The following is a 13,174-nucleotide window of genomic DNA, read 5'->3' as shown; positions in this document are numbered from 1 at the left end:
GCAAAAGTGACGCTGATGTATGGAACAGTCTTATGGACTCTGTTGGAGAGGGAGAGGGTGGGAAGATTTGGGAGAATGGCATTGAAACATGTAAAATATCATGTATGAAACAAGATGCCGGTCCAGGTTCAATGCACGATACTGGATGCTTGGGGCTGGTGCACTGGGACGACCTGGAGGGATGGTATGGGGAGGGAGGAGGGAGGAGGGTTCAGGAGGGGGAGCACATGTATACCTGTGATGGATTCATTTTGATGTTTGGCAAAACTAATACAATTATGTAAAGTTTAAAAATAAAATTTAAAAAAAAAAAAAAGAAAAAAAAAAACTTACAGGGCTCTGTCCATTAAGTCCTGTCATCATATTTAGTTTTGGAATTTACTTAATGACTTGTTTTCTCTTTTTAAAAAATTTTAACCAAAGAGAAAGTCATAATTCTCTTCACAACTATATTTGAGAAGTTTGATTATTTTGAATGTGTGTATGCTTTGGTTATCATGATTCGTTAATGTTCTTAAAATAGGCAGAAAAACAAAAGCTTTTAGATGAGAAGAAACAATTTGAGAAGATTGCTGAAGAATTAAAAGAAGCAGAACAAGAACTAACTGGGCTTCTCCAAACCAGAGAGGTTCGTTTAAAAAGGATACATTTTTTTCTTTCAAGTGTTTTACTAGTAGGGTACAGATTTACATTGTAGATTATATGGCTGTTAGATTTGCACAAGATTGCTTCACAAAATTCCTCTTGAACATGTGTTTCTGCTGTAATTGATTTAAAACAAAACCTCCATATTATAATGAGGCAGAGAAATGTCAACATTTAAGATACCAATAATATAAGCATGGCTTATAATAATACATTTCTTGATGTCTTATAAGTATTTATTAATTGATACTTTTAATTTTAGCTTTTATTAAGTTCTTAGTTTATAGTTTTCATGTTATAGTTTTAGAATGTCTTTTATTTTTAAAAAGTGTTTTCAGTTTATTATAGTATTAACATTGTAATTGTCTTTCTAACATAATAAGAGCAGCTTACTTTTCTGATATTGCTTGATTTCATTAACTAATATATTTTTTCTTAATAATGATATTTCAGTTGAAATTTATTACTTGGTAGTATAAAACAGACAACAGTATTTTATAATATTCCCTAGTGGCTCAGATGGTAAAAGCATCTGCCTACAATGCGGGAGACCTGGGTTCGATCCCTGGGTTGGGAAGATCCACTGGAGAAGGAAATGGCAACCCGCTCCAGTATTCTTGCCTGGAAAACCTCATGGACGGAGGAGCCTGGCAGGCTACAGTCCATGGGGTCGCAAAGAGCTGGACACGACTGAGCCACTTCACTTCACTTCAAGTATAATTTTACTGGTTGAGCTTCAGAATATGAAAATGAAATTTACTTTTAGTATTGCATTTGTCATTGCTCACTGTATTGAAATTATAATGACTATGGCATTAAATCAATTTAAAAATTTTGACATATTTTTTACCAAGTATATAACTTGCTTACATAGAGTGACCATACTTCTTAAGTGAGAAAATTGTAAAAGCGTTTGCTGTGATAATATGTGTTTATTTTCCAGAAAAAAGTACATGATTTGGAAATACAGTTAACTGCCATTGCAACAAGTGAACAGCATTATTCAAATCAGGTTAAAGAGCTGAAAACTGAGCTTGAAAATGAGAAGTATGTTTTCTATCTATAAAGTAGTTTGTGTGTTCAATTCCTAAACTTTCTGTAGTATTATAAAATATTAACTACTTTTCACTGTAGTTAATACTAAATTAGTAAATTATGTATAATGCTTTTTTGAATAGGCTTAAAGTTTTTATTTCTGATTAAAGATCAAAATAATTTATCAATTTCATTGTTAAAGAAACTATGTATTATTGACATAAGAGTATATCACAAACTTGAGAACTATATTAGAAGTGTGATATATATTTTTTGGAGATTATTTAGTTTCTTATAAAAATAATCATTTGTAGTTCTAGCTGTAGTTTTTTTGGTTGTTTTACTAACTTACTTTGTAGGTTTGAATTGATGAAATGACAGAAATACAAATTCATCTCTTATATTGTCCAAGCATAATATTTAGTTGCTTCACTTAGTAAATTTAATTTCTAGAGAAAATAGGAGGAAATAATTGTTGTGTTGTCACTCAGGGAGAACTAAATTCAAGGAGGCAGTCTAGTGGAGAGCATAATTTTTGTGTTCTGGTTTTTCAACTCTAGATAAAAATAAGAAATAAACAATTTACTCAGCATCTTGTCACTTCTCTTTCAGCTCCCATTCCCAGCTTCTGGTACTTTTCAACAATACTTTTGTAGGGGCTCTGGGTAAAATTCATCTGTTAACCAAAGTCCTTTTTAACGAATTAACTGATTAATATAAATTTGTGTTATCCTTGGTATATTTGTTCTTTCAACTTTTCATTTTTTAATTAAAACACTTTGATGAGTTTCCAGCATCAGTAAGTCGGAGATATAGGTGCTTCTGAAATCATTCCATGAGCCACACACTTCCCTTCCCTCATTTAAAATTGATCCTGGCTGCAACTAGTGACAGTAGTAATCTCTCTTCTGATGTAGAATATTTGAGACCTTGTAAGTGTTGTGCATATGCATATATTTTATTTATCTTAATGAAAATATTAATACTCATTTAAATGATTTTGTAATATTTAATTAAATCATTAATGTCTCATGTAATACTTAAATCATCAGAAGTTTGAAATAGTTTCTAAGAGACAGCCTGTTAGAAAGAAAATATGTAAAAAATAATGTGGTTTTCAAAATTTATGGAAAGGTGAAGGGGGAAGCATTACGGGAAGTATGCTAGGAAATATACGACATCTCAAAAAACTTATTATAGAAAAATTTCAAATACATACAGTGTTAAAAGAGGGAATAATGTAATGAAACAGCATATACTTACTGTGCATACATGCATGTGTGCCTGCTAAGTCACCTCAGTTGGGTCTGACTCTGCGACTGTTATGGACTGTAGCCTGCCAGGCTCCTCTGTCCATGGGATTCTCCAGGCAAGAATACTGGAGTGGGGTACCATGCCCTCCTTTAAGTGATCTTGATCAAACCCCTGTTGGGCGGGTTCTTTACCACTAGCACCGCTTAGGAAGCCCATATACCTATCACTCAGCCTCAAAAATTCTTTACTAAAAGCCAATCTTGTTTCATTTGTAGCCCCAGCCCTTCCTTTCTTTCCCCTAAGATTATTTTGGATAAAATTCTATATTATATAATTTTATGTGTAAATATTTTGGTATGATATGTTGTTTTTAAAAAAAAATAGGCTGAAAAATACTGAACTAACTGCAAGCTGCAACAGGCTTTCACTGGAAAACAAAGAACTAGCACAAGAAACAAGTGATATGGCCCTGGAACTCAAGAAACAACAAGAAGACATTAATGTGAGTTGAAAAAGAAAGTATCATTGACAATTTTCTTACTGTAAAATTAGGGGCTTAGAATAGATTACCACTGAAGATTCTTTCAGCTTTAAAAGTCTGATTATCTTAGATTATCTGATTATCTTTTTCTTCTAAATACTTTATTTTAGAAGAAAAATACGCATATTGATCCTCAGTGGTAATAAAAGGCAACAGAAGATGGAGGCTCCCTATTGATAAAGTTATTCTAATTTGAAGCATCAAGATTTTTATAAATATTTTAATAAAATATTCAAGTATTTGTTAGCAAATAATATAAGACACTGTGGAACATATAGTGATAAATAAAATATCATCCTCCCTCTTTAGGAGTTTATGACTCAATGAAAAAGTGCTTAAAATATCATATGTATTATTTTGGAGACCAAGTGCTATCAGAATTCACAGGATCACCTCGGCCTTGGGGAAAGAGAAGCCTTCAGAAGAATATAGCATTAAGTTTTGCCTTAAAAAAATCAGTAATTATGAGCTCAGTAGGTGCAATGAGTGGAAAAGCATTCCTTAAAGCCATAACAATATGTACAGAGGACACAAGTCTCAAAGTATCAGTGGGAAACAGCAAGTAAGACTTATTTTTTTAGCTAGTATTAATATATAGATATTAGGGAATAGAGTAAGACTGGAAAAGTTGTGTGGCATTATACAAGTTAAATAACCCATTCTCTTGTTTTATTTATAACTAAATGAATTTTAAGATAGATAAAGATCTTAAATGTTAGTTTCAATTTTATTTCTGTTGAAGCAAACTAATTAATATAAACAACACTGATTATTTCTTTAGAATAGCAAAAGGCAAGAAGAAAGGATGTTGAAACAAATAGAACATCTGGGAGAGACAGAAACACAATTAAGGCAAGACTAATGCATTGGCCTTTTTGACTAGCCAAAAATAGTATTTCTTTTCTATTAACTTGTAGTTAATTTAGATTAATTTTATGTTTAATATAGAATAAAGTAAAAAATTAGACTTAAATTACTATTTTGGAATACTGCTTAAAAATAAAATTGTAATAATGCCTATTTTATACTTAGTTTGAAATAATGATATTAGATACAGAAATTAATTTTAAAATATCATAAATTTCCTAATAATTAATATTTCAGAAAGTACACTAATCATATGTCAGAGCACTTAGAAGAGATATTTTAAAACTCTAATATTATTTTAAGTATTTTCTGTTTTTCTTGGTGTTATCACAATCATCTACTTTAATACCTGTATGCCAGTCAGTCAAGAGGATATAGCATTATTTTAATTCGGATATTTACATTTTACAGTTTTTCACTTTCATAAATAATACTGTAGTAAATGTTTTGGCACATACAGATTTTTTCTTAAAGTATAAATTTCAAGTGTGAATTTATTGAGTAATTTATTTCAATTACTTTTGATAGACAAATGATTTCTGATAGGTTCTATCATTTGTAAAGTATGCAGTACAACCAATGTTTTATGAAAATGCTGGTTATAAAAACAATTACTTTTGGTTATTATCATTTATTTATTTATTTATTTGATGATATAATAGAAATAACTTACAGTTCTTAGGATTTATAATTTTCATTGTTTTGGGTAAACTTGGGAATTTTTTGTGTGCTTGCTAGATTTTCTTCTTTCTAAATTGCCTGTATCTATTGCCTATAATTGGAGAAGGCAGTGGCACCCCACTCCAGTACTCTTGCCTGGCAAATCCCATGGACAGAGGAGCCTGGTGGGCTGCAGTCCATGGGGTTGCTAAGAGTCGGACACGACTGAGCAACTTCACTTTCATGCATTGGAGAAGGAAATGGCAACCCACTCCAGTGTTCTTGCCTGGAGAATCCCAGGGATGGGGGAGCCTGGTGGGCTGCCGTCTGTGGAGTCGCACAAAGTCAGACACGACTGAAGCGACTTGGCAGCATTGCCTATAATATTTTGAGATCTTGACTGTTTTCTTACTGATTTAGTCAAGCTTTTAAAAACATATTAATCCTTTATCTTGTTTTATTTACAGCACATATTTTCCCTAACCTGTTGTTTTCCTACTGTGGGTAATTATTTTGTCATACAGAATTAAAAAAAAATTTTTTTTATTAAATCTAAAATGCTTTCTTTTTGAAATTTTTTCCCATTGCTTTTGTAAATTTATAAATAATTTATAAATATTATATGTAAATAATTTGTGAATTTATATAGAAATATATATTATATAAATAATTTATAAATTTATAAATGAACTTAGAAGTTTTTTTTTTCCTGTCTGAAATCAAATATTAATATTTTCTTTAGTTATTTAAAAAATTGATATATTGATATTTAGTTTACCTTTCTCTTTTTCAAATAATAAATTAATAAAATCATTTCAAATAATAAAATCATTTCAAGTATCAATTTACTTCTGACACTACTGTAGATCTGTGACCTGGTTTTTGATATGCAATTTATCATGTTTATTATTTTCTAAATAACCTGTTTTTTTTACTTTCATTAGCAAATTTAATGATGTGATAATCTTTCTCAAATTTACAAATGTACAATATATTTATAGTATTACCTTCAGAGAGGTTCAGTGCAAAGATATACATATAGTACAAGGTGATAATTATTTGTAAAAATATGAGATGAGTAAACAAGGCATACAAGGCAATGTTTCTACAAACAGTACCAACTACAGGAGTACAGGGGAAAAAATATATTCTTTTAATAAAGTACTGAATGTTAATTTTTTTCATCTGTTTGTAAAAAAAAAAAATGTGCAAAAGTCTGTTTCTAATTATTCCCTAAATAGCCAGCACAGCTATGCCTCTGAGTCTTCTGTAACAAAAGAAGACTTAAATTAAAATAATGCTATATCCTCTTGACTGACTGGCATACAGGTATTAAAGTAGATGATTGTGATAACACCAAGAAAAACAGAAAAACAAAATCCTAAACAATCCTAAACAATTCGCGGTGTCTTTAATATCATCTGTAGCCTGTAGTTGCACTATAGCCTGGAGTTGAGCCTTTTTTCCAAGAAACCTTAGCAGCATTGACCTTTGGTTCATTCTCCATCTTGGAATAGAATGGATTTTCAAAGTTGACATTTTGTTTTGGTTTTTGTTTGAAGATATTTCATTTTGTTAGCTGCGTTTCATCAGGACTTGAGGGAGTTGGCTTTGTGTCTGGACCCTGTTCAGCAGGGTTAATGGGACTTCCATAGTTTTTGTTATACACTGTTCCAGATTCAGTTACCGGGGTTGTTGTTGGCTGAGCTGCTGTGATAGTAGTGTCCTTGGAGGCATACATCAGGTTCCCAAATATTATGGGTGGCTTCCTGATGTCTGTGGCAAAATGTTCCCTCATTCCCAGCAATCTGTCAATAGCAGACTCAGGCCCCAAACCAGTTACTCTAATATCCATATTAACATCATCCCCTGATCTGAAGGTCACCCCATTTCCATTTTCAGAGGATTTGAGACTGCTTAAGCTTGACAGCTTGGGCAGATAAGACAAAAGGGAGCCGGTTTTCTGATAGTGGAAAAATCCTAAAGCGGCTAAAGCAGCAATTCTGATGATCAGGATGATTGTCAACAGCATGGACGTGTTAGTTCCTGGAGGAACACCTTGTGAAAGTCCCATTCCACAATATCCTCCCACGTAGCCACTAGAACACTTGCATTTCCACGTAGCCACTAGAACACTTGCATTTGGGGAGTTATTCTCATAAAAATAGCTGCTTCCTCCATTCATACACCTGCATGGAGGGGGCATAGTGACAGCACTTACAATGGACCCTGAAACATCAGCTAAAGGGTCCAAAGCTTCAGCAACCCATTGATCAATAAACAGACACACAGATACAGATCTATAGATGCCTGATAGACAGCTGATAGGAGATCTTACTTTCTAAGACCTTCAAAATTACCTTGCTAAAGATTGTAATATTGCACATACTTCCCCGGTAGGTAGCTCTGGGATAGAGTTTTTATATTTCCAGTTTCCTTTTAATCCATTAGTAATTTAGATGATTTACAAATATTTGGGGGCTCTTGCTTGTACTTATATTCTGATGTATTAAGTTTTGATTTAGGTTTTATTAAAGAATGTGGTCATTAAAACTTAACTGTTGTAAATTATTTGATATTTCCTTAGACCTAGTATGTCTCCCTCATAGGACTGTTTGGGCATTACGTGAGGAAATATGAATAAAGCACTGAGCACAGTGCCTGATACTTAACTGTTACTATTTTCCATATTTGGAAAGTCATCTTTTATTATGTTTCTAAGGATTACTTTTGTCTTATATGCTTACTTTTCTTCTTCAGAAGTTTACAGGTTAAATCTGTGATTAAGCCACTAAACATTTTGGGGATGAAAAGTGAAAACGTATTTAGAGAAAGGCTACTTTTTATCTAAGAGAATTGGAATTATTTGGATAATATCTTTTTGTATATCTACCTACTCTATGGATTTACAGAACTCTAAGTAATATATTTAGGAAAAGTAAGAATGTGCCAATTAAAGATTTAAAACTCAAAGAGTAAGCATCCTAGACTCAGTTTTTATAAGGCCGGTTATTTCACATGATTGATTACTATTACATGCATTCACATTTGACCTAGTAACATATCAGCTATAACAATAAGAGAGTCTACAATTAGAAATAGCTTTAAATATCCTTCTGAGACAAAGTACTGTTGTTTCCATGCACAGCAGATAGCTTTTTAAAAAAAGTTTGAAAGGATTATATGTGCATATGGTGTAAAGATCAAAGAAACAAAGGGATATGAGGCAAGAAAACTATCCTTCTTGCCTTTTGTCTTCTGCTATCCAGTTTTCCTCTCCAGAGGTAGCATGGTTTCCTGTGTATGTTTCTGTGAAATACTCTATACATACATAAGCATACATGTATATGCAAATATCACAGTCATACAGTTCTTCATTAAAATCACCTGTATATATGTCCCTTATTTATTTGTACAGCATTATGACTATGTCTTAGAATGATGACTAAGAAAACAGGAAAGTGAAATCTTGACTTAAATAAGAAATAAGTTTTTCTATCTTGAAGTTTCTTTTTATGTAAAAATAACTATAAAGATCTAAATAATTTCAAAGTAAATGTATAAATTAATTTAAATTTAGGAGTAGAAGTGTATATACTGATGCATGAAAAATGATCAATCAAAGTGAAGATATAAACCAATAAAAATTTTTAAACTGATCAGTAGTCAATTTTAGAAGTTCCAGAAAGGGAATAAAATGAAAATATAGATTTTATTGCAATGTCACTCTTCCATTTCCTTTAAGGAATGAGCTGGAATCTGTGAGAGAAGAACTAAAACAGAAAGGAGATGAAGTTAAAAGTAAATTGGACAAGAGTGAAGAAAATGTATGTTGTATTTAATAGTAGGTTCTATCACAAAATTTCAAATCATAAAAGCAGTAGCTGGTGTCCAAAAACAAGTGTACTATTGTACAGATAACTGGAGGGCCAAGGACTGTTGTAGGCTGTTGACCTTAAAAACGTGGGCCATGTTGAGTTGTTTTACTTACGTGGTTTTTATCTAGAAGAAATAATGGCATAATTCTAAATTTCTTTAACACTTAGCATTTATAAATGTCGATTTATATTTTAGGCTAAATAGGCTCATGCTTTAGTAATATAAAATATACTAATAAAGTGATTAATAAGTTTGTGTTGTACATTGGTGGAAATGATTTCAAAGAGTTGAGATAGGAAGGCTTTTAGGGAAGATTATCACAAAAGTAGAATAGTACAAAGTATGTGAAGTGATTATGTTGTATAACATACAGTGGGAGAAAATTGTGCCAAAATAGATTGCAATGATCAAATTAGATTGTGAAGACCTTGACTTTGTTTTTTCATTCATTCCACAAATATTATTAACTACCTACAATGTGCCAGGCAGTGTTTTGGGTGCTGAAGTTTTGTTTTAGTTTGTTTTGTTGGGCAGTAGTGATCCATTTAAGGTTTTTTATTAGACAAGTAACATTTTTAATTTTTAAGAACAGAGTAGGGAGTGGTGAAAGGCATTGGAATCAGTTAGAAGGCTATAAAATTAGTCTTCAAAGCTTTGAAAAAAAATGTTAGTGAGGACTCTTGCCTAGTTTAGCTCACTTATACTTCAGCCATTCATTGCAGTTAGGGGATAGAGTAATCTCTCCAAGCCTGAGTTGCATTCCCACCCTTGGAGACAGATTAGTCCCCATCCAACTTTATGAACTGATCAGGGTTACTGTGGAATTTACACTAAAAAAGAAGACCAAAATATATAAATTCTCTCTTTATAGAATATATATTTGCTATATATTGCTATATAATTCTATATAATTGCTATTGGAGACCATGGAAAGGACAACTGTCTGAACTTGAGTCAGGACAAGCTTCTTGGAAGAAGCAAAATTCATGTTAAAACCTCCGATTAATTCAATTAGTGGAAGGCAGTGGTGTAGGCATAAGTAGATCAGGGAGAAGAGTATTTCAAGTTACACATACACATACACACACACACACAATATATGAAGTATGAGAGAGCCTTGGAAATATGATAGGGCCCCTATATTTAAACAACTATACAAGTTTATCTAGGCCAAAAGGTGGAGTTTAAGATAGTGGTTGTGGTGGAGAGAGTATAGAAAGATGAGAGATGGGAAGATAAATGGAAGAATGAGGATGGGGAAAAATGAGGGTAGATCATTTCAGGCCTCCCAGATATATTTAGGAGTTTGAGGTTGTTGAAGAGTTGACCTGAGAAGTGTCATAATTATATTTACATGTTGGAGGGCTTAAGACTGTTGGAATAGTCTAAGGGTAAGATGAACTATATTTTTAAGGACTTGCAATGACCAGGAACATTCTAGATTCTTTATGTTATTTAAGCTGGAAGTCATTTTTGTCCTCATTTCATGGATTAGGAAACTGGGCCTCCAAAAGGTAAAAGTGCAAAAAAGCTACATGTCTAAGAAGTGGAAGAGTTGCCTCTCTAACATTCTTTAGACTGTACCACTTTCCCCACCCCCAAAGCTGTTTTTTTCTTTCAGTTTCATATTTATTAGTTAAATTCAGCCCCCCCAAATTAGTCTCCTAAAGACTTGGTATGTAATTCACTACTTTAAAATTTGTGTCAGAGGCTGCTTCAAAACACTTATCTTGTTGGTGTAGAGAAAAACATGAATTTGATGGTTAATGTAAAACAAAAATCTTCCACTAAGAATTTAAAATTTATTTTACCAATGTAGAAGATATTAATGATGAGTTAATAAAAAAGTGAAATGCAAGACAAATTGATAGCATCTTTAAGCTTTCCGTGGTTGGATTTCAGTTTGCTTATTGAAACAGTTTCCTGGAAATAATTCAGGTTGCAAATATTTCTTGGTGAAATTTGTTATACTCTTCTTTTATCCCAGTCCATACTTTATCTTAGCCTTTTTCCCCTCATTTCTAAAATGGGTATAATAATACGTATTTTTCTACATCATTGGATTGTTACAAAGTTCAGTTTAATAAATGTTTGTGAAAAACGTGTTTAAAAGACGGAAAACATCTATATATAATTTTTAAAATTGAGTATAACCTGGGAAAGCTAATAAAAGATTGTAAAGTGATAACGAGGCTAAGATAATAATGAACATTAACATATATGCATGAAAACATTTTTTTAAATTTTTTAAATATAAGAATTTTATATGTATTTTTAAAAATGTAGCTGAAATAAACTGGTGGAACTGATAACTATTTTTTTTAGAAATATAAGACTAAGCTTTATAATTCCATGTCTAAAAGATACTCAGAAGAAAATAGAATTTCTGTTAACATTTTATTTTTTATTTTTTCTGTTAACATTTTAAATCTGATGTTAATGTTTTTTTAGGCTCGAAGCATTGAATGTGAAGTTATAAAAAAAGATAAACAAATGAAGATACTAGAAAACAAGGTATTATCAGATGTGAAAGATACTTGGGACTAGAGACTCTATAACAATATATGTATGGCTAGACTCTTTAGGGCCAACCTTTACATTGTCCTGTACAAAGAGATCTCAGTTCTATTTTGAAGGCTTTCAAGAATAGTATAGGATTTTTACTGCAGGTTTGTTCGAAGAGGCTTTGGAATTAGAAGTTTCTGCATAATGCTTCAAAGAGCAAAGCTTTGTTAAATTGCTCGTCCACTATCTCTTTCCTTTCTCCAAATTTCATACCTTCAGCAGCTGCATTTGCTGTGGATATCTTACAGTGGCAAGATGCTTTTAAAAAATTGTGCTTAGATATCTCTCCCATTTTTTATAGTCAAAGGAGCTGCAGAAAAATTTCCCCTTTCTTTTTGTGAGATGTTTTTACTCTCTGGCTAGTGATACCGACTCACTTTCACCACACACTTGTCCTAAACTTGACTTTCTGTGTAGTGAGTTAGCAAATAGTCCTTTGGAGAACGTAGTTCACTTTCTAAAGTTCTGAGCTCTAATAATTAACACTATTTTTTTTTTCTAGCTAGAATTCTAGTGAATAAGATTCTTTGATTTTATGTACCTGAATTATTTTACTTAAAAATGAACTGTAATAATTTAAAATTTTAATAATTTCTGGGCATTCCATCAAATATATTAACTAGTCCTAAGTTTAGATATTTTTTAAATTTAAAAAGATTGAATACTTAAGTTACTTTAATTTTCATTAGTTTATTCAGAGGAGAGAGTGAGATGGGGCAGTAAAAATAGCAAAATTGATCTGATATTATATATACATATTTTTTGAACTATTGTAACTACAGTTATAAAGGGGGTTTTTATAATGTATCAGATCAGATCAGTCGCTCAGTCGTGTCCAACTCTTTGCGACCCCATGAATTGCAGCACACCAGGCCTCCGTGTCCATCACCAACTCCTGGAGTTCACTGAGACTCAGGTTCATTGAATCAGTGATGCCATCCAGCCATCTCATCCTCTGTCGTCCCCTGTATAGTAATGCCAGTTATGGAGAAGACAAAGGCACCCCACTCCAGTACTCTTGCCTGGAAAATCCCATGGACGGAGGAGCCTGGTGGGCTGCCATCTATGGGGTCGCACAGAGTCGGACACGACTGAAGCAACTTAGCAGCAGTAGCAGCAGCAATGTCAGTTATAATTTTCTAGGGAAAGCTAAGTAGGAGAAAGATATGATCATCAATATTAACTCTCGAGTAAATTTTGATGGTCTGAAGAATGGAGAAATATGTAAAATGAGCTTTCTCAGGCAATATTATAATCCGGTTATACTTAAAACTGATAGTTTAAAAATTTTTTCAGCATTCATTTGGTAAGGCCAAGAAGTGACTGATTTTCTTGTCTCTATTGAGTTTTAAATTTTAATTACATGTTTATTCAGTTCAGTCACTCAGTCGTGTCCAACTCTTTGCGACCCCATAAATCACAGCACGCCAGGCCTCCCTGTCTATCACCAACTCCCAGAGTTTACCCAGACTCATGTCCATCAAGTTGGTGATGCCATCCAGCCATCTCATCCTCTTCTTGTCCCCTTCTCCTCCTGCCCCCAATCCCTCCCAGCATCAGGGTATTTTCCAGTGAGTCAACTCTTCGGATGAGGTGGCCAAAGTACTGGAGTTTCAGCTTCAGCATCAGTCCTTTCAATGAACACCCAGGACTGATCTCCTTTAGGATGGACTGGTTGGATCTTCTTACAGTCCAAGGGACTCTCAAGAGTCTTCTCCAACACCACAG

The 13,174-nt window shown here is 32.8% G+C and overlaps 1 protein-coding gene across 2 annotated transcripts in view; it reads left to right on the top strand.

Moving 5' to 3' along the window:
• SYCP1 (synaptonemal complex protein 1) overlaps positions 1 to 13,174 on the top strand; it is a 147,263-nt gene that overhangs the window by 75,992 nt on the left and 58,097 nt on the right. For both annotated transcript variants that reach the window (XM_010830745.1, XM_010830744.1), the window contains exons 16-20: positions 524 to 628; positions 1,589 to 1,692; positions 3,319 to 3,436; positions 4,257 to 4,327; positions 8,748 to 8,829. In XM_010830745.1, the coding sequence (XP_010829047.1) occupies positions 524 to 628; positions 1,589 to 1,692; positions 3,319 to 3,436; positions 4,257 to 4,327; positions 8,748 to 8,829 (480 nt within the window). The remainder of the gene's footprint in view (positions 1 to 523; positions 629 to 1,588; positions 1,693 to 3,318; positions 3,437 to 4,256; positions 4,328 to 8,747; positions 8,830 to 13,174) is intronic.

This window comes from Bison bison, unplaced genomic scaffold (assembly GCF_000754665.1).
Source record: "Bison bison bison isolate TAMUID 2011002044 unplaced genomic scaffold, Bison_UMD1.0 scf7180017864519, whole genome shotgun sequence".
In the NCBI taxonomy this organism is placed as follows: Eukaryota; Metazoa; Chordata; class Mammalia; order Artiodactyla; family Bovidae; genus Bison; species Bison bison.
The sequence above is the reverse complement of the archived record's forward strand: the minus strand, read 5'-3'. Positions and strand labels throughout refer to the sequence as shown.